This window comes from Gallinula chloropus (genome assembly GCF_964237585.1).
Source record: "Gallinula chloropus genome assembly, chromosome: 7".
NCBI lineage: Eukaryota > Metazoa > Chordata > Aves > Gruiformes > Rallidae > Gallinula > Gallinula chloropus.
This window is the reverse complement of record NC_140092.1, coordinates 3,883,515-3,905,090: the sequence shown is the minus strand read 5'-3', so window position 1 is coordinate 3,905,090 and position 21,576 is coordinate 3,883,515. Positions and strand designations below refer to the sequence as shown.

Below are 21,576 nucleotides of genomic sequence, written 5' to 3'. Positions count from 1 at the left end.
ATGGCAATTAAAGCCTAAATTAGCGGCAGTGCGGCTGCGGTTCGGGGGCAGCTCTGCCTGTCTGGCAAGCAGATGCGGCTCCGTCGCTGTAAAGCCTGGTAAAAGCCACGATAACAAATGGGAGAACAAGTGCAGTGTAGTAACCCGCCGTAATGCCGCGAATCAGAGAGTACTGGGGCATTACAATGTGGAGTCTTTAGTGTTCGTGAGAGTTGAGAGTGGGGGCAGCCGCTTCCTTCTCATGTTTAACCCAAGGTGGGTTTTCTGCCTCATTCGTTGGCGTGGAAGCCGCCTGAGTTTCCTAATAGTTGGGACGTTTCTTTCGTGTTTACAAGGGGAGCGGGGGGCGGGGGGAGTTTCATATTTCCTTTTTATAAAAGTATAGAATTGAGTGTAAACATACTGTGTGGGAATCTTATTTGTCTCCCTTTCAGCCTGTTCAAGGAAGTGGTTTTTACTGTATTAAATAAAAAATGACCGTACTAACTGGTCTAATGAATCAGCTCTGTGTGGGAAATGTGGTTAGCGACAACAGCAACACGTATGGCACAAGTAATGCTACTACAGTGTTCTCAGGTGAAGAGCCTGAGGTTTTCCACTACAAATGCTACCATTGACTTTGTAGGCATGATACAATTTTGTCTCAGAATCTAATTCTTGTCAAAGTTGTCTAAATTGCTTTTTTCTTCTGGCTATGGAGTTCAGTTCTTTTGCTACACCCTTAGCACATTTTTCTGGAAGCTCTTTGTTGTAAGCAAAACTTCATTAAAATCAAGATTTACTGTGTATATTGCTGCATTTGTGCTGGTGAGCAATACCATGACTCATCTTTAATCAAAACAAATGTCATTAAAGCTCACTTTGCAGGTGTAATCTGAAGTCTGTTTCCTTTGGGAGCTGAACCAAATTGTAAAAATGCTCTTCGTATTTTAAATTAATTTTGCAATTTAATGTTTAAAATTCATCTTAGCGTTTTATTTCATTGTAGGTAATTTAATTGATTTTCTAGCATGGACACTGTTGCTAGCCATAGTTGTCATCTTCTCCAGCAGCTACATGAACAGCGCATTCAGGGCCTTCTCTGTGACTGCATGCTGGTGGTTAAAGGTGTCTGCTTCAAAGCACACAAAAATGTATTAGCTGCTTTCAGTCAATACTTCAGGTATGTGACAGAAAATTCTTCTTGTGTAAATGAACTGAATGCTGTTAGTTGAGGTTTTCTCTGAGAAGGATGTTTTTTTTCTGATCATTGCGGACTAAGTAACTGTTGGAGTGTTAAGGGGAAAAAGCAAATTGTTTTGTCCAGAGATAAGTCTGTATCCAGTAGTTAATCTAACTAAAAACTCTGGCAATCCTAGCTTAATCTCTAGGTGTACATAGCTAATTATGACACTGTTTGAGTTTGGCATTTTCTTGATCCTTACACACATACAGTGCCTCATGTAGCGGATTCTGGCACGAACCTGCATTCAGTATGAAAAGATAACGAGCAGCAGAGCACATGAACGAAGCCAGATGAAATTAGGTTAGAGAGACAACATCTGTGTTTTAAAGTATACAGGTGGCCCTGGATCCACATCACTCTTCTCTTTCCCCCCCATATATCCCTCATTGATCCTCTAAATTCGGGGGGGTGGTGGATCTCCCAACTTAGTGTTTTAGGTTAGATCCAGTAGATCTTAGGTTAGAGCCAGTAGATCCAGTTTCTAGAAACATCTTGAAAGCTAGACTACCAAGTCTTAGGTAAGAAAACGATTTTTGTGTTATGACTAGCAAAAAATGAAGAGAGGCTGGGTTTCCTTTTCTAGTGTTGTAATCCTGATGATGCAGTGATGTTATGCTCAGAGACTGCATTTTTAAGTAGTTAAGAGGAACTGAACTAGGTGCTCAACTTTTATTGAAATTCAATAGGATATAAGTGACTAATTTAGACTCTCAGTCCAGATCTGTTAATTACATTTCTGATGTTAATTCAGATAGTATGGGCTGGATTTATGAAAGAATTTGGGTGTGGGCACTGGCTTCAGAGTAGCATGTAAGCATGAGGATAGGCCAACTGAAATGTGGGGATTCATCTGAAACTCAGGTGTTTCTAAAGGTTAAGCCTAGACTCTCATTTGCTTAGGATTCATTGCTCGTTGATAATAGGCCCGCCTTAAAACGCAACCTAATTTGACAGCTAACCCACAGAGAGGAATCATTGAGTTCAGGGCATTTCTCAGTGTAGGAAAATAGCTACATAGGAGTGACCTGACCCCATTTATGTATCATGGGTTACTGTGAGAGTATCAGGTTAGAGAATGGGGGTTTAATGGAAGGATGTGAAGTTCCTGACTGAGACAGAGTGCAAACCCACTTAGTCTAGGACTGGTTATGCATGTGAAGAACTACAGCTCTGATGCTAAGAATGCCTTACATCAAAATGTCTTGTGAATTCAGACGCTGTAAGGATTCAATGACAATTCAGAGGGTATCAGTAGGACTGCTGTTCTAGCTCATCTACCTGTACTCTTCATACTTTTACTTGGTTCTCATTTAGTATTATTTTTAAAAAAATGCCTTTCTTGGGGTATGCAAGAATAAATTGAAAATAATGCCATTAATAAGTTTGAAGGACAAACTGAGTTTTCAGAATAGAACAGTTTAGCTGACTTTGAGGTCTATCTTCTCCTTTTTACTAGAAAATTTCTCATGCGCTGTTTTATTTGCCATGATGGAAGGAGAAACACCATTCTGAGTCAACCAAATTTGCAAATATTCCATAAATGCATGTAATCTGTAAAGAACATTGGATAGGACACCACAAGTAAAGCGGTGTGATTTCAAAACATTAAGAAACAGAAAATTAAAATGATGTAAAGAATTGTTTGGTTCATACTTTTAAGTGTACTAGTGTAGGGCTAATACATGACAATTAATTGAGCAGTTTTAAGACATTCATCTGCAGAAACCCATCATTCTAGATATGATTATATAGTGGAATTGGTTTCATACCAGGTTGTTTGAGGTGTATGTGTATTTTCTTTTATAAAAGTGTGAAATAGTTGTGCTTGTGTTTGAATATTTACCTTATTTTATCAGGACCCTTTTCCAGAATTCTTCAGGCCAGAAGAATGATGTCTTTCACTTGGACATTAAAAATGTAGGTGGGATAGGCCAGATCTTGGACTTCATGTACACCTCTCACCTGGATCTTAGCCAGGACAATGTACAAGCTATGTTGGATATTGCACAGTGTCTCCAAGTGCAAAACGTGCTGAACATTTGCCACACCTTTTTAAAATCCTCCACAGCTGTAGAGCAAACTGCCAACATGCCTTGTAGTAGCATCTTCTCGCTGCAGAATACTTTGACTGCAGATACCAGCTGTGCTAGTGACAGTTATGGAGCAAACCTATTGCACGACTGCTCATCGGACACGCCAGCTAGTAAGGCCCTGGCTGACCACCATTCCCATGCATCACAGTCTGTTAATCTTCACACACCCTCGGGTGACGTACAGAAACAACCCCAGGGCTCCTTGGATGGCAGCAGCACAGAACTTCCATTTAAACAACCAAATTACTACTACAAACTACGCAACTTCTACAGTAAGCAGTTCTATAAGCAGAATGCTTGCTCTAATCAAGAGAGGGGAGCAGAACAATCCTTTTCTTACAGTGCATCTACAGAAATAAACACAGTAGAGAACAGTTCTTGTACTGTCAATCACTCTGAGTGCATTCTGGAAACCTCTGATCATTTACCTTCCAACTTCCTGGTTCAGTCCTTGAACGAAGCTGCCCCGGACCAAGATGCAGAAAGCATGCTTATGCAGCCCACCAAACAGATGAGGCTAAAAAAGGCAATACACCTCAAAAAGTTGAATTTCCTAAGATCTCAGAAATCTGCAGAGCAGCTGCCTGAGCCTAAAAGAGATGACATGAGGATAACGGGAGTAATTGAACCTGTAAATGAAAGTACCGTGGATGTGACAAATGTTAGAGTCGCTGAGGAAAAAGAAGCTGAAGATCTAGTGACTCCTGAGAATTTTGAACAAGCTGTTGAACTGGAAAGATCGCAAGGTCCTTTGGAGCAGGAAGGGCAGTCACAGGCTCTTCAGTCGCAGAGGCAATACACTTGTGAATTGTGTGGGAAGGCTTTCAAACATCCAAGCAATTTGGAGCTCCATAAAAGGTCTCATACAGGTACAGTTATCAGTAACTTGGGCTGGAAACCAAATAGTTCAATAGGTGTCTTGCACTGTCTCTTGATTCAGATTCAGAAGGTTGTAGGGTGGTTTAGGGGGGTTTTATTTGGGGGGGTGGGTGGGTCTGTTTCGTTTGTTATTTTGTTGGGTTGGGTTTTTTTTTTAAATCTGACAGGAATAAAGATGGTTAACACTGAGTTTAGCTGAAGGTTTTAGTTGTGTTAAAGATTTCTCCTTTATGTTTGCTTTTTTCCTAGGGTTCTCTATCAAAGGACATTGTGTGGTATTTCAATGAAAATGTTATTTTTGTCTTGCATTTAGAAGAGGCGTTTCTTGTCGGTTGGTCAGGTGGCCCAGAAGAACAATGAAAAATGTAAATAGATAGAAGATGATGCCACAAGTGATGTTGATGACATCAGTTCTCTCTGATCATGTATTCATTGTAAAATACAGGTGATTCATGATTGGTGGTCATTTCTTTTTGACCTGTAAAAGTACGTTCGATAATTGATTTCTACTTTTTTCCTAGTGTGAATAACTCTCATTGTGTTGACCTAGAGAGGAATGCTCTTTCAGACAAGTAGTCTGCAGAGTGAATGAGAATTTTTAATTACTTTGTTTTAAAAACTCACATATAATATTTTATACTTAACCTAGATTTATTTCACAGCATCTTTTTATTCTGGTGAAAACCAAGAGCCAGTCTAGCTTCTGAATACTCAATTTGTGTGTTCAATTTAACCAACATATTCCATTATATTTCTACAACTTTAGACCTTTTTTTTTAAAAAGTTTTTCAAGAGTTGCCTTAGCTAATCAGTAACACCATTGATTACAAGTCCTTGAGGTGACATTATTCCAGATTAAGGTTTTGAATATTTTTTGCCTTTCTTTTCCCCTGTATTAATTGTACAAATGCATCTCAGTCTTGTGAAATAAACATCCCTTTGCAAACGATCATACATGTTACAGTACTTTGACAGTAAATATGGATACCTCTTAGCAGTTATTAATTGAGCCTTAGCATTAAGAATTTATTTTTCCATGTTATCATTTAGAAAATCTTTCCAGAAACATGAAAATGCAAACATTTGGCATTAGCTTCCTGAAGTTTTCACTTGATATCTTTGAAAACTTTGCATGTTCACAGCGATGCTGTGGTGTTGGGTTTTTTGATTTGGTCTCCTGTGAAAGAGTTGCATATGTCTCTTCTCTAGATCTTCTCTTTCAGAGACTCTTAAGTTGGTAACGTGAGTTTGTGCTAGAGAATCTATGCAAAAGAGAGACACACCCCCCAACTAGGAGCAACCTTACAGAATTTGCCCTTCCTTAGACATCTTAGTCATTGGAAGGAATCTGGATTTTTTGAGTTCTGGTGCCCATAAAATTCCTTGCTTTTTAAAAGTTTATGACCCAAATGATGGATTCACTTACAGTATGCTTCTGAGTCTGCTAAACCATTTAAAACATGAGGTTCAAAGTTTAGTTTACCTCTTCTAATATATCATAACTTAAGGGTTGGGGGAGTGGACTGGGTGCTAAGCTTTATAGAAGAGGTTATAGCCCCTGATACAAGCGTTTTACAGATTTATTTTTTTTCTTCAGACACAGCATGGCCAGCAGATGCTTACAAGTTTGGGACATGGGCAAGGAGGGAAAGGGTTGGCAAGGTTATGTTTGTATGTTGCAATTAATTTCTCTGTTCTTTTGAGAGGTCTGTCTCTTCCCTTAAGCTCTGGTAGATGTTTCACATTGCACAACACAGCCTGAAGTGATCCTAGACTTGGTTTTGCTGTTGCTGTCATTCTCTGCTAGTTTGAGTATATGTTAGATTTAGGAATTCCAGGCTGTTTTTCATACACTATGTTCTTCCAATAGTTTTCAAAACATTCCAGATTTGAATGCTATTTAACGTGGCATTAACGTTCTTCTATAGATGTTCTGAACTGAGAATGTTTAAGATCCTAATAATAAGCACATCAAAGATGGATGGAAAAACTGAGGCAAGGATATGACTAGATATGCCTGTTTGCTTGAGTGTTATTTTTGGGTCATGTTAATTTGTTTTTAAATATCCAACTAGTGCAGAAAGAGCACTTGGAAAATTGCACTGAATAGGAAGGATCTGTAGCAGAAGGCACAGGGCACACCTTTATCATTAATATTGTGTATACTGGCAGTTAAGTAATATAAGTGTATGCTAAAAGCCATTTCCGTTCATTTACCACTTCAGAAAGCACACAAATTGCTAGTTAATCAATTTTATTTAAAAACACTCATTTTCTAGAACTGATCAGAAGGGTTAGCAAGCACTTAAGTGTTACAGTGCTGAAGAGATGAAGGGAACAGGAACTAAAATGGACCTTTCACAATGGCAACCCAGTTTTTAACCCAGAAATGACGCCTCTTTCTACACGAGTGCTGTGGTACCATGGGAGATGAGAAAAAGCACAAGTGAAATTCTCTGTCCCTGCACACTAGCAACTGCTGAAGAATTTACAGATCAGCGTGGTTGCCATGATGATTAAATATCCACTTTGCCTTGCTGTGAACATGCAAAGTTTTCAAAGATACCAAGTGAAAACTTCAGGAAGCTAATGCCAAATGTTTGCATTTTCATGTTTCTGGAAAGATTGTCGAGGTGAAGGAGAGACTTACTCTGTTCAATGACAGTCATTGTATTGGTCTGTCTAGCTGTTTTAATTGTACTGATAGAGGGTATTTAAAGCAATCTTTAAGTAGAGCTTCCTGCATTGACTTTAAGATTGATTTTGACTTGACTGACTATTAATATTTCTTTCTTATTAGATTAACCTGTCTGAAAAGAAGGAAGCAACTTATGTTTCTTTTATACATACTTATCCAGGAACATCCAGTGTTTTGCTTGTTAAAAATATTTTCATGAAATATCTCAAACCCCCCCCCCCAAAACCCAGCCCCCTAGGAAAGGAGCTATAGGGGGTTATTTTCTTGGCAGGATGGAAAACAACAGGAGCAGAGTTACACTGTCATGTCATACACTGTTGGTCCTCAACCTTTTTATTCTGAGCAAGTTGACAGCATTCCACACCTCAGTGGGTCCTGCTCTTCATCTTTATGATCTCTTCAGGAACACCACTTCTGCCTTCACGCCTTTCTTCTCTGGAGCTGACACACCACTGCTTTGGTCCCATCACTGTGTTACTTTATCTTCATCTCTTCTTGTAGAGTGTCGAACAAGAAGGAAGCAACAGAAAACACAAGGCAGTCTGAGGGTTCAAAACTAAAATCCCCTGGATGTTTGTTTAAGCATTGTCTTCATTCCAACTCTGTAACTACTTTTCCCCATTTTTTCCTCTATTGCTGTTTATCCAGCTGCATTCTTTGAGAATATTAGTGTTCCTGGGTAAGGTTTTTGGTTTGGAATTTAATGACAGTGATAGAATCAGAAAAATTCGGATTAGAATTGACCTCTGGAGAACATCTAGTCCAATTCTCTGCTCAAGGCAAGTCAGATTAGATTGAATTGTTCTGCTCATGACCTTGTGTAATTTTTGATACCTCCAAGGGCAGAGATTCCACAACCTTTCCAGGCAAACAGTTCCAGTGTTTGACTGCCTTCATAGGGTAAAAGATTCTTTTCTTAGATTTAATCAGAATTTCTCATGATCAGAGTTGTGTCTGTCACCTCTTGTTCCTTTCCTTGTGTGTACTTTCAAGAACAACCTGGTTGCCTCTGTCTTCCCATTGCATGTAGACAGCACTAAGATCTCCTGTGTGCCTTCTCTTCTTAAAGTGGCAGATGTGGGGTCTCACCACTGACAGGTACAGAAGAATCTTCTTCAGCTTGCAAGCTGCACTCTTACTAATACACTATAGGAAGCAATTAGCCTCACTTTACCCAAGGGATGCTACAACACTGAGCAATTTAGAATTTCTGCTTAAAATTCATTCTTAGAAGAAGTTACTTGATATGCCTAGTGATTTGGAGTTTCATGCAGGAGCAGAATTGTTCTCTGAAAAATAATTAGGTATTTCTTTTCTAACAAAACTTTTTTGTTTTATCCTCATCATAGGGAGAAAAATCCACCTCTCTGTACATCAGCACAGTTATAATGAGGCTGCATGTAGCCTGCCAGCAATAGCTGTGAGAATTTTGAGCCTCGAATTCCCTTCCTCCCCTGCTAGTTATTTCAGGGTGGATTTCTTTTCAGTGTAATAGTCTTTGTGTCAACTGTAGCTTTTTCCTGTGCATAGGTAATTTCTGCAGAAATTGCTACTAGTGTTTTTTATCCTCCCATTTCAAATTACCTTGATGCTTTTTCGGTTGTCAGAAGCCTTCCCAGTTGCCATAGTTCTGGCTCCCTGTTGGTTTCATTTATATATCTGTTGTCAGTACCAGAATTTTTAGTGTTTTGCAAATGTAGAGCCACAGTGAAATCGAGCCTGGGTGCTCTTTATATTTGAGTTACTGGTTTCTCACACTCTAATTGAATAACAGCTTTCTTGAAACCAACATAAGATTTCCATCCTTCATCAAGCAGGAAAAGTAGATGTAGCCTTAAGTTGTCAGGCTAATTGCAGGATTGCTGTCTGTGAAGCCACACAACTATCTATGTTTACACTATGCTTTAAAATCTAAGAGAATTGCATTTAGTCTTTGATCCTGAAAGAACATCACCTGTATTTGGAACAGGGAAGAAAAATGGAACCTCAACACCTGGGTACTGTAGATGTTGCTCATACCACTTCCAGGGATGGAGGAAGAATACTGATGTAGAGGATAATTCCTGGAAGTGAAGGCTACAAGTAGGCAAGAGGTGTTCTGTAAAAACTCAGGAAAATTGTGATTAAAGAAGTACATAAAAAGACAGAGTTTGAATCTGCACCCTGATGAAACATGGTGTAAGATCTCTTTTCTGGAAATACCTGCATTCAGAGTCACAAAGATTTACATGAATTTTGCTTTCCTATGCCTGCAGGCCAGATATTTATATATATATAATATATATATAGAAAGAGATAGATATCTCCTTTTAATATACAGTTAGACTCATTAAAATGTTATTAGAAGTCTGACTGTCATTGAATTTAGTGGTATTTGTGCATTATTATTGTTTAAAAATTCCTGGAAGATGCACAGAGATTTTTATCAATAATGTGGAAACTAAGAAACCAAGAAGCAAGCAGGGAAAACAATTTACCTTTATGTAATACTGTAGAGAAGACAAAGTGGTTAGAAAAAGGTACTTGTCTCAAATTGACAGCTGGAGAATTGACATGTTGTGCAGTCACATTCTAGATTGAGAGTCAAGTTATTTGGAGAAGTTAAAGGGGGCTGCACTAGTTTTGTACTCATACATTTTTGGAGATTCAAGAATACCAGTTTTATGTGTACAAAATCAGTATTTTCCAGCAAAATACTTGGGTTAGTTATCAGATATTCTTAAATAGGTTGAGAATTTGAAGGCAAATATTTATTTGCTGGAAGTGAATAGCTATGTGCTGATCAGAGGTGCATGGTACACGTTGAACAGGAGGAAGCACAGGCCTTCCAAATGAGCTTCTCTGCATTCCTTATTCTTTTTAAGAGTGGACCTTTGTGGGTACAGGTGGAAAAACTGGTGCACCTCCCAAAGCTGCTGCTGTTGTAGGACCTTGTCATCTATTCTGTTCCTCCTGGAGGTATAGTTGCCCCTTCATTTGGGAACAAAAAAAACCAAACAAGTACTTTTAAAAAAGATTGCAAAACACACCCATTTTATTCAAACTCTTCTACCTACTTGTTTTGAAAGATGAATCCTATTTCAAACAAACCTGCCTTACAGGTAGCTTAAATGCTGTCCTTCCCCCTTGAATTTCCCCCTAAATATATGGGTAAGTGTCCTTTTGGGGATATTTTTACTCTAACATTACGTGTTTTAAAAGGAAGCCTGCAAATTTAAAACATTTAAAAAAATATTTTATTGCAAGTGTTAGAAGTTTTGTGTTCTGTTTCTTCTCCTTTTAGGTGAGAAACCTTTTGAATGTAACATTTGTGGGAAACACTTCTCACAGGTGGGAATATTTTATATTACGGTACTTATGCTTGAAAATGAAATGCATCTGTGTGTTGATTCTAAAAATAAACTTGGTTTTAAGTCTGTAGATTAGATATTTTTTTGCTCAAAGACACACTTGACTTTACAGATGAAATATTAAAATGCCTTATTTGAAAATAACATGTTAAATGCTTTAGATCTCTCTGATACATTTTGTACCTTTGATTCCGTCTGCTCTCAGTAGATGTGTCATATTTTACCTTCAAATGAATGTTTAACTATAGAGAACCACAACTATATTTGAAATACAGAGAACGTTCACTCTCAGGTTGTGCTTTTCCCAGTGCTCAGGGGTATGTTGTGAATTGCATTTTTACACTGTCTGAACAAAATGCAGGTTGGAAGTTTATATAATGTTCTATTCCTAGTACAGTTTCATCTTCCTAAATGGCATAAATTATTAAGCAGATTTTTGGAGTCATTTTCCTTCTCTGAAGAACAGCCCAATCTGTCAGACCAAACTCAGCTGTGGTTCAAAAACACCCAAATGAGACCCTCTTGTGAAATTCCATCCTCACCTACAGTGCCTGAACTGTGGTCTTTGCCTTCTTGTGCTTGCTTACTCATCTGGGTACCACAATTCGTTTGTATTTCTGCAAATGTGGTGCCTGGTTGTCTCATGTTTCCAAAATGTCTGTTTCTCTTCTGTTTGCTTGGTTGCAATACAGGCACCTAAGTACAAGAGGCAACAGAATGGTGCATAATTCTATAATAGGATTAAGTAGTCACTATAGTTGGATAACTTTGGCCTTTGTTATGGTTTAAAGATGAGGGTTACGTGGAGCTTGCCTACCCATTCACCAGTGCTTGTGCTTCTCTTGCTCCAGCTTTTAGTCCACTGGTGGGACTTCCTTGACCCCTGAATGGGATGTAGTTGCATTCTCCACTAAAGTAACGCTGCCTCCAGTGAACAGGAGTTTCATCATGCTTGTCAAGCCACTGGAGGAAAGCTGAGCCTGTGTATTAGGCAAGGAAAGTGCACTTCCAGTCATTTTGGTGGCTTCTGATTATTCAAAGGAAAAAGCAGATATTTCCAAATTCCATTAAAAGCACTTGTGGAGGAGAATTCTGTACCAGGACTGTGGGGGAAGCAGGAATAGAGAAGCTTCACACACTCATAGTATGTGACAGGCACGACAGACTCCATGTCACCTTGCTCCTTGTTAATAAAAACAGACTAACAAAACCCCAACAAACCTGGAAATGTCTGCCTTTTAATTAATGCTTCCCTCCTCATTACCTCACTTGCCTTGAAGGTATAGGTAGGTGCATACTGATGGACAGTACCTACATCTCCAGAATACAAACAAGAGCATTCTGCTGATGTGCTGCAGATCTTTCTCTGGTCATGAAAGGGAACTTGCATACTTCTGAGGTACTTGGTTTTGAATCCTGCAAATAAGTAAGACTGCCTACCAAAAAAGTGAGATGCAAGGATAATTACTATCTACTTTGTACTTAAAAGGCCCATCTCTGATCTTGATCTTCCCAGTCTGCAGGCACAGCAATAGTAACACTTACCTTATTTAAGCCTTCGTGTTCTGTGTTTTTGAAACAGTGCTGTTGTGCCTGGTAGAATGTCTGCTCCTGCTGAATGTAACTGATGCTTTGTGTGTTAGAATGTGAAACAGAAAATGAAATAAACATAGGAACTCATAGTCAGGAACAAATAACCATAAATGGGTTTTATTTTTGGAGAAAGGGGTTCCTTTTATACTTGCAAGCCTGCATCTTCCCTTACTACCAGTACACAAACTGTTGCAGTGTGGTCCTGGTCTGTCTGGTGATCCAGAATATCGTGTTCTACCCCCTGACACCACCTCCTCTGCAGAGTTTGTTTTGGGCAACCATATGCATTAATTCATTTGGAACAGGCATGCTTTTAAAAAGGACTAAGTCTAGCCTATCTCTCAAGTCTCCAATGTTTTGAGGAGTGGTGTGCAACCACTATCAGTAAGAGGATTCTTCTGAGCATATTTTTCTCTTTCATTGAATTGCTAGCAAAGGTCCTCATGCTTTTTCATTGGGATGGCGTGTTATGCCTTAACCATGGTTGTGGACCACCTTAGAAAGCTTAGGTAGAGTACAAGTTACCAATGTTTGTACCTTTTCTTGTCTCAGCACAGTTAATAACAACCTTTTTGCCCTCACAAGGAGGAAGTGACTTAGGCTTTTCATAAAGAAATGGATCTACACTGTCAAATGCTTCATTCTGCTAAAAGTGCCTGTATGGGACCTAGTTCAGAATAATTGTTGCACTTCAAAGTCACCCTCTGTCTTTATCCAGAGTAACTTCCAAATTCCTATATTAGGGTTTGTTTTGTCATGTGGATGTAGGTAAAGGTTCTGTCTTTTGTATGTTTCTCTCTAATTCACCTCTTCATAAAACCCCTTGTTGTCTGCAAAGCACAAGTTGTTCCATGGAGAAGTCAGTTTAGTTGTCTTCATTGTCAGAAACAGGTGCCTAATGCCTCTCTCTGAATGGATTTCAGCATCACTGGCCTGAGACAACAGTAGTTCAGTCATGCTGTTGTCTGAAAAACTTTACAGGGGATAAAGACAGCTCTTTGGGGGTTCAAATGGTGATTCTCTGTGTCTGCAGTACTTCAGTTCTGGTATATTATAAACTGATTACAGTGATTGATCATCACAGGTAATTTATTATCTAAAGGAATCAGATTAATTTACTGACCCATCTTATTTTTGTCGCCTTACTGAGACTAAGGAAGATGTGATAAACCATTGCATCCCCAATTTTTTTTCCTGATTAAAAGGACTCAATGTTCCTTTAGTGTACTTAGGTAAAACCCTCAAGGAATGGAAGGGTTGAAAACTGACCATGGAATTATACACAATTTGTGGAACATCTACAGCTCTTCTGTCCAGGCTAGTTGTATCTTGTGCTTTGAGAACTGGACTCTCATTGGATCAGCCATTCAGAAGTACTTTAAAGAAAAAAAGGTTAAAAATGAGTAAGCTGGTTTTACCTAGCAATTATCTGGTTTGCATGCTAGGCTAGCATGATTCTTACAGGATTGAGAGAGGAAAGATATGTAATAAAAATCAGTTACCAGTAATCCTCCTTGCTAATTTCTGTACTTCCTCTTCTGTTTTCTTTCAGTATAAGTATTTATAGGTTTGGAGCAGTTGGCTCTGAGTATTTTAGAAATTAAAAAAATTTACTCTGTTTTCTTTTTAACCTCCTGGTAGGTGAATTCAAACAGCCTGATGTAACAGTATTTTATTTGTAGGACAGGGAAAATGAGACTAACATGAACCATATCATTACTAAGTTTTCTTCTTCACTGCAAACTAGATAAGGTATACTCACTTATAATTGGATCTGTTTTCAACTATAGGTCTTTCTTTTTCCTTACCATTTGACTCCAGGCTTCTTTTTTCTTACCCCCCCCTTGTTCCTTTCAATGTCTAATTACATATATAACCAACTTAATCTTGAAGTACATGGTACTTTTCTAGATAAGACTGCTTGAGTTCATAGATGCTTGGTAGTCTTCACTGCCTTAGAATTAGGAATAAAAAGCCAATCCCATAGTTTCCACCATCATCTTTTTATTTGTATGCAACAACAGGCTTGCTGACTTTAAGTGTTCAAATCACTGTCCCTTCAGGCAGGCAATCTCCAGACACATTTACGTCGACACTCTGGTGAAAAGCCATACATTTGTGAAATCTGTGGGAAAAGGTGAGTAGAATTGCTTATCTGAGTAAAGTTAACACAGGATAAAACTTGTCCATGTTTTCTTCATGATAAACTAAGGGCCAAGGCCTGAGGCCACATGCTGCTCAGTTTTGTTTAAAAGACATTGGGTTTAAATGTGTACTGATAGAATTAAAACATATACATGATTTTTTGTGTATCAGTACCTTTAGTTAAGGATATAATGTTGTCTGTATTTTGAGCAGTGAGTCACAGTAAATCATGCAGTTTTGTACCTTTCCCTCTTTTTCATTTCATTATTTGGTCATATAATTTTTGTTACATTTTATGAAAATGATGAAGTACAGGAAACTTGATGAATTTTAGGAAGGCATTAAATATTTCAGCCTTCTGCTAACAGGTAACAGAGTATTCTAATTTAGGAGTGGCATTCATACTTAAATGCAGAATAAATTAGGAACATTTATGGTGAAAAGTGGTCTGGATTTTTTTTAGCATAAATTTAATTGGACATTGCCAACTTCAAAATGTTCTCTTAAATGCATCTATTTATCTATGGTTTAGATTTTAACCTTTGTGCAGAGCATCAGGCTGTCATTATAGTTGATTTCCACGATACTCAGTTCAGGCAAATAAAGGGCTTATGAAGACGGTAATTGAGTTTCCATATTCTGTTTCAGATTTGCTGCTTCTGGTGATGTTCAGCGTCATATTATTATTCATTCTGGAGAAAAGCCTCATCTCTGTGATATCTGTGGCAGAGGTATTTAAGAACCAAAGTTTCTGCCTCCTGAGGTTTTTTTGATTGAAATGTGAGGAGTCGTTTTAATCTCAGTGTCTCTCATCTATTTCTCCAGGATTCAGTAACTTCAGTAACTTAAAGGAGCACAAAAAGACCCATACAGCAGATAAAGTGTTCACCTGTGATGAATGTGGGAAGTCCTTCAACATGCAACGAAAGTTAGTAAAGCACAGGATCAGGCATACTGGAGAGAGGCCTTACAGCTGTTCAGCCTGTGGTAAGACTTCCTGTGCATAGCTTAGTTGTGTCTTTGCTTCTTAAATGATGGGTAGAAGGTTGGCAGACCAAAATGGTTTTAAATTAAAATACCATTTGTGAACAGTTTTTCACAAAATCCTCTGTCTTGCATACTTGGTAGTGTTTTGGTTGGCTGAATCCTTCAGCTGTTGTAAGTAAGTTCAAAAGCGAATTTTAGTTGAAGAATAGAGAAAGGAAATAAGAGGAATCAGCACTGAATGCACACAGGCTTGCTGGAGAAGTACTGACACTGGCTGCTTAAAAATTCGGTTTATTTTCAGTGTAGCTCTTTCTGGTGGAGTGCTAGGTTTGGCATCACTTGTGAAGTGATGGAATCTGGGTAGGTTCGTTGTTTCCTCCTCCTTTTCCAATTAAATACCATTTGCATTCAGCTGCATTCAACCATACAGTTCAATAATAACAATGTCTTGCTGGTTTGCTTCAACCTCTGGAGTAAAACCAAAACTTGATCGATGCTTCATACCAGAGAACACCCATTTTCAAAATCTGCTAGGCAGGTCATACTTCCAGATGGTCTGAAAATGGCTCTTCAATTCATCCTGATATAACATAGTTCTGAGAAATTGTATTGTCCATCCTTATGTGTTACTTAACATTCTGCATACTACATATTTTTTTGCTTTAATTGCTATTTTGATACGATTTATGAAAGGTCAGGCTTGATGGGGCTCTGAGCGACCTGATCTAGTGAAGATGTCCTTGCTCACTGCAGGAGGGTTGGACTGGATGATCTCTAAGGGTCCCTTCCAACCTTACACATTCTGTGATTCTATGATTTCATTCACATTCTGAGCAATCAGCTTAGGAGGAAGGCAGCTCATGTGATAATGTCCAGCTGCAGTGTGTTTTATTTGTAATTTCTTGAGGCACAAGAGAAGCTGATGTTACCAGGAGGAAATACAAACATGAAGGATATGAAGTATAAGCAAACAGTTGTGTTGCTGTCATTAAACTAAGGTTATTTTCATCTTGTCTTGTAGGGGCCTTTTGATTATTTTTCATTTTAGCCAGGTCATCCTGGCTAAAAAAATTGTGCAAAGAGCATCTGATAAAGCATTAAGGAAACATTCACATTATGCAAAAAATTCACATGTATTTTTCCAGGAATTGGTAATCTTAGTGTTTAATGGCTTTTCTAAGGAGAAATCTGGGCAGTAGAATGAAAAGTATGTTGCTGGAAACTGAAAATGCAGTTTTACTGACCTTTCAGATAATACAGTTCATTTGGCAGTATCTGTCCACACAAAAATAAAATGATCTTTAACCTAGGTAAAATGAGATAAAAATCACAGATGGGTACCAGCTCATTTCTACTGTCCTGGAGAATGCGAGGTGTTCCAATCACAGAGCAGTTCTGGAAGTTAATGCTCTCTGGTTCTACTTGTTCTTCCACATTTTGCCTGGGTTCAGCCTCAGACATATTTTTTTCTTCCTTGCAGTATGGTTATCGAGATTATTTGAGCCAGTGGTTCTGAAAATAGGCACACAGGGTGGTTTTTTTTTGTATTCTACTATTTGCAGCAACAAAAAAAATACACATTCTCTGGCTAAAGTATAAAAGAAATGGACTGCTGCATTACCTTAGCTCGAAGTTAACAGAGCAGCTAACTTTGTCAGCGCTTCAGGAATTGGTAATGAGGAAACTGCTACTTTCTACGATGCAGTTCTCACTTGGAGAATATATTTAGAGGCTTATCAGCATACTGTTTTTCCAGACAGACAAATTAAATATATTATTTTAGGGTTTTTTTTTCCCCCTCCACAAAGATTGATGCGAACTGAGAACGCTCACAGCTTTCAAATACTAATGGATATTCCTGTCTCTGGAGACAATAACTAAAGTGTTGGGAAGCAGGAGTTAGAGAATCAAATCAAATCAAGAAGGAGGGATGAGTCACTGAATTGTGAAAACAGATGGAACTTGTTTCAACCTGTTCCAGATACACAAAGTACCGTGGATGGGGCATGGCATACCTTAACACTGGGTGTTTCCTCCCCATTTAAAAGATGCTTATTGCACTCGTGTTAAGAACAAACTCGTAACCGATGGCTTCTCTCTTGCAGGGAAGTGTTTTGCAGGCTCTGGTGACCTGCGTAGGCACGTGAGGACTCACACAGGAGAAAAACCCTATACGTGTGAGACCTGCAACAAGTGCTTCACTCGCTCGGCTGTGCTGCGGCGGCACAAGAAGATGCACTGTAAGGCCGCCGAGGACGCTCCAAACGCGCTGGAGGAGTTCGCTCAAGGGATTGAAACTTCTGACCTTGATAAATCTCAGAGCTCTGACTCTTTTGGCCAAGAAATATCTGTTACGTTGTTACCCGTGTCTGTGAAGTTTCCCATACGTCCAACTGCAAATTCAGCTGAATTTGATGGCTCTGCAGATTCTTACTGTAAGCTGCGATCGATGATTCAGCACCACGACTCAGCAAGCCAACAGAAACTCAGTGTTGATTCTGCTAAGCTCCCAAAAGCTCAGGCACAGCAAGCTCCTCCTCCACCACCGTATGCTTATGCAGATGTAGATGTATCTTCTGCAGAAGAACCCTTACAGTCTGATCATATGCCCATGATTCGTTCCTCTATGGTTAGCTTGGACAGTCACTGCAGTGATCCGCTTGGCAGTCGAACATCATCTGCTGTGTACAAGAACAATGAAGGACCCTTCTTCTCCAGCATGACCCTCTGGGGTTTAGCTATGAAGACCTTGCAGAATGAAAGCGAACTGGAACAATGAGGGCTCAGGTGACTGTATCAAAACTTCTTAGAGGCATTTGATTCTAAAGTGATTGTGATTGCACTGGAGCATAGGAGATGAGACCTAGGTTTAAGCCAGCTAGCTGGAATACTGGTAGAAATCGAGGTATAGGTGCCCAGAACCCAGGGTAGGCTGCTTTTACACTGCTTCTCAGCAAAGTTCAAATTTAGTTGCAAGGACCTTTGTTGTTCTGTGACTGCACTGTGTAGCTCTTGTGTTGCCAGGCTTTACTAAAATTTACCATTTACTAAATTTACCATCTGACTTGGTATTTTTAACCTGATAATGGAGGAAAAGATGGCCCAGTGCCTAATTTCATGATGTGGGTGCAATTCAAATATGGGTCATCAGAGTTGTGTGAGGGTGTAGATAAGAAAAGAGGACAATATTTAACAAATACCTAGTGAACCTGAGTTTGAGTAGTGGCTTTCTTACCAGTAGGATCATTGGTTTACATTACTTGAGTATTGTGATATTAAATTTAAGTGTTAAATACTGGACAATATTTGTGATAGTGCAAAGTAACTGTATATCTAGAAAGTTTATTTTTTTACAATAAAAGCATTTTTTAGTATTTTATAAACTATTTTGCACAGCAGATTATTTGTATAACAAAGCCCAAGATCAGGAAATGTGAATAAAGGGAAGTTGTTTTACATTGTACCTTAATTGCTCCATGTATTTCATCTTTTTAGGAAAGGTTTTTGAGAACACGATTCATCTGTCCCAGGTATCTTTACAGTCGTGGTATCTTGGGGATACCACCACAAGAAGAGCTGCACTGTAAAACAGGTACAATCAATACACCAGCAGATTGTCTTGCATTTCAGTGAATTAGTGTAAAACACCAGCTAATTGATGGGATGAATCAAGTCATACAGGATAGAAACTTTGCTTAGAGGCCTTTTTCTGCTTAGGTGCTTTAAATACTTGTATCCATTTTCTGTGAAGATCTGTTGCTGCATTTCAAACTGCTACAGTCACCTCAGCTGTACTGGCCTGACTTTTCCCAACCAGTCAAAAAGCTTTAGCTGTGTGTTGTCAAGCTTTATGCTAAAACATTCCTTAGATACTGTAGTTTCTGAACTGAAAATATCCTTGAACTAACCTTTCTCTGAAGTTCATTCACAGGCTGGAAAGTACATACTACTTAATTTCTGTAAGGAATCTCAGTGTTCACCACCAGCAACACAGCTGTGAGCAGTGGTGGCTGTTGTTCTTTAGGAAAGAGCACTGGAATAGGCTGCCCAGGGAGGTGGTGGAGTCTCCTTCTCTGGAGAGATTCCAGCCCTGTCTGGACGCCGACCTGTGCAATATGAGCTGGGGAGCTGCTTTGGCAGGGGGGTTGGACCCCATGAACTCTCCAGGTCCCTTCCAACCCCTGTGAACCTGTGATTCTACTGAAGAATCCACATGCCTTGGTTCTGCCCTGATCCTGTGTGCTTGTGCTCACTCTGCTTTCCTTGCACTAGCACCTCAGGCACAATGTGGGTGTCTGCCAGTCACTAGCTCTGTAGCTTTCCTCTTGTCAGAAACTAGTTTCAGATTTACTTATCCAAGAGAAAATAGAAATTTGATTCTGTTGCTTGGAAAGGACAATTCTGCCATTTGCGAACCTCCTGGATTTTTAATTGCCTCTGTTTGTGCAATGGTTTTGCTTGCTTTGTTGTATTTTGGTGGAGACACTACAGGATAGGTTTAAAACTGGCCGTGTTGCAAGCTTTGTGCTCTTCTAACAGAGTGTTGGAGGTCTGTGCACTTTGTATTGGAGGAATATGTTGTTGCTGAAGACTGCCTAAAAGTGAAAAAGGCATCCTGACATGCTTGTAAGCATGCAGGTTGGGTTGCTGGGTACCAAGGGCTCCATGCCCAGAGGGCAGCCATGCTGCACACAGGATAATTTCTCTTGCTTGGCAGTTACTTCACACCAAAAAGGTGATGGTTATCAAACCTGCTACCAGATTGTGAATACTGTTTGCAGTTTGGGGAGTTTGATAAAACACCATGTCACAACATGGTGTCATTGAGAAGGGAGAAGAGAAAACACTGGTAGGAGAAAGCAGTCCCTCTGAGTTTGCACAGCAGGGACCAGATAAAGCAAGAGTTGCAGCAGTGTTACAGGACGCTGATTTCTTCCTCACTTGAAGCTGAGCAAGAGAGAAAGTTCAAAAGGATGGATGGATGGATGGATGGATGGATGGATGGATGGATGGATGGATGGATGGATGGATGGATGGATGGATGGATGGATGGATGGATGGATGGAGAGAATGAATTTTTATTCATGGGGTAAGAAGTCCTGGATTTACAAGCCCCATCCCTGCAGCTGCTATGCAGAGAGAATACTGCTGCCTGACTGCAGAGGCATTTTGCTTTTGTGTTTCCAAAATCAAAATGTTAGTATGTTGACATCAATTTAGTATTGTCTAGTGCTTTTCTCAGTGGGACCTTTGTAGAAAATTGCCTTGAAAGAGGATCTTTTTCTGTATCCTAAGAATTTCCTATGCCAACCCGTAGGCCCTTACAGAAAGGGTAAGGCTTGGAAGGAGCACTGGAGGTTGTCTAATCCAACCCCCCCCTTGCTAAAGCAAATATTGTCTGGCAGTCCTGGTGCTGCCATAAAACTGGCACAGTTGGAAAACAGCAGCTCCCCTGTGACTTTGCAGAACAGGTGGAAACCGTGACATAACTGTTGAACCAGTAGCATTTCACAAGCAGCAGACACCCAGCCATCACTATTGCTCATAAATATCCATAGCCAGTGTGGCAGGGGGTCTGAATAAGCATCAGTCAGTTGGCTAGTAGCAGGCACTGCTGAAGGGCCATTATAATGGATGTAAATGGCACATTTAAACCAACCTGGCATGGTAAAACTGAAGGCCTGCTAATTGTTATTGATGAGAACAGCTGTCCTGCAGGTCAGAGCTGCTGCTCAGTTCATCTTGCAAACTTGAATCACCTTTGTTTCCAAAAGATACAGGTAACCACTCAGGGCTTTTGGTGCAGAGGTGTTTCTGTCATTTGACTCCCACACAATATCAAAACAAATTAAATGCTAGTGGTGTTTAAACTCTGGTTTCTGGGAGATGTAAGTACATCAAACAAAACCTACCATTTTAATGTATATTTTCTGTGTGTGCATAGGAAAATGGTACATCACATGATCAAGTTTAAAAACTGCCTCAATAAAAAAAAAAAATCCTCTGCTTGAGACTTACAATCTAGTTTAGTTAGAACTGAAAATAGAAAGTTAAGGAAGAACTTCACTGGGAAGGACTTGCCACTTGTTTATTACCTGCTGCCAGTGAGTGTTGTTGTGGTCTGAGACTGTACCTGCACTCTCTCTCACACTCTTTTTAAACCTGGCCTACTAGACATTTTGCAGCTTCTTGAATTCAGAGATTGGATTTCAGAAGATGGGACTTGTGCTTTGTTTCCATGGTGCCTTCAGCAAGTCTAAATAGGCTTAAACTCCTGTTGATAATTTTATAGGGAAGTAATTGCTACACATGAAGCCTTCCCAAAACATCTAAGTGGCATATACAAGAGCAAGCCAAATTTAAGACAAAAATCAGTGTGAAGCAAGTGGAACTGGCCCCATAGGCCATTTACTTCTGGAATCCACTTTTTTCTTTCCTTTCATTGTCTTCCCCACTGTGGGTTGCTCCATTCATAGGTGGACAGCTGCATTGAATTCTCACTGCTCGCTTCATGCCACTTACCCACCCCTCATAATCCAGACCAGAGCTTAACACATTCAGGCTCAGTGAGGAAACGTGTAGATACACATAGGTAAGCAGAGTCCC

At 39.5% G+C, this 21,576-nt stretch overlaps 1 protein-coding gene across 1 annotated transcript; it reads left to right on the top strand.

The window, feature by feature from the left end:
* Positions 1-1,010: 1,010 nt before the first annotated feature.
* Positions 1,011-18,302, top strand: ZBTB49 (zinc finger and BTB domain containing 49; the record flags this gene model as incomplete). The annotated part of the gene is made up of 10 exons (XM_084266752.1): positions 1,011-1,162; positions 3,082-4,187; positions 4,447-4,472; positions 7,134-7,201; positions 7,397-7,482; positions 10,179-10,225; positions 13,902-13,975; positions 14,632-14,714; positions 14,809-14,970; positions 17,076-18,302. 10 exons carry the CDS (start codon positions 1,011-1,013, stop codon positions 17,747-17,749), a joined length of 2,478 nt encoding a protein of 825 aa, XP_084122878.1. The 3' UTR covers positions 17,750-18,302.
* Between the last annotated feature and the right edge of the window lie 3,274 nt (positions 18,303-21,576).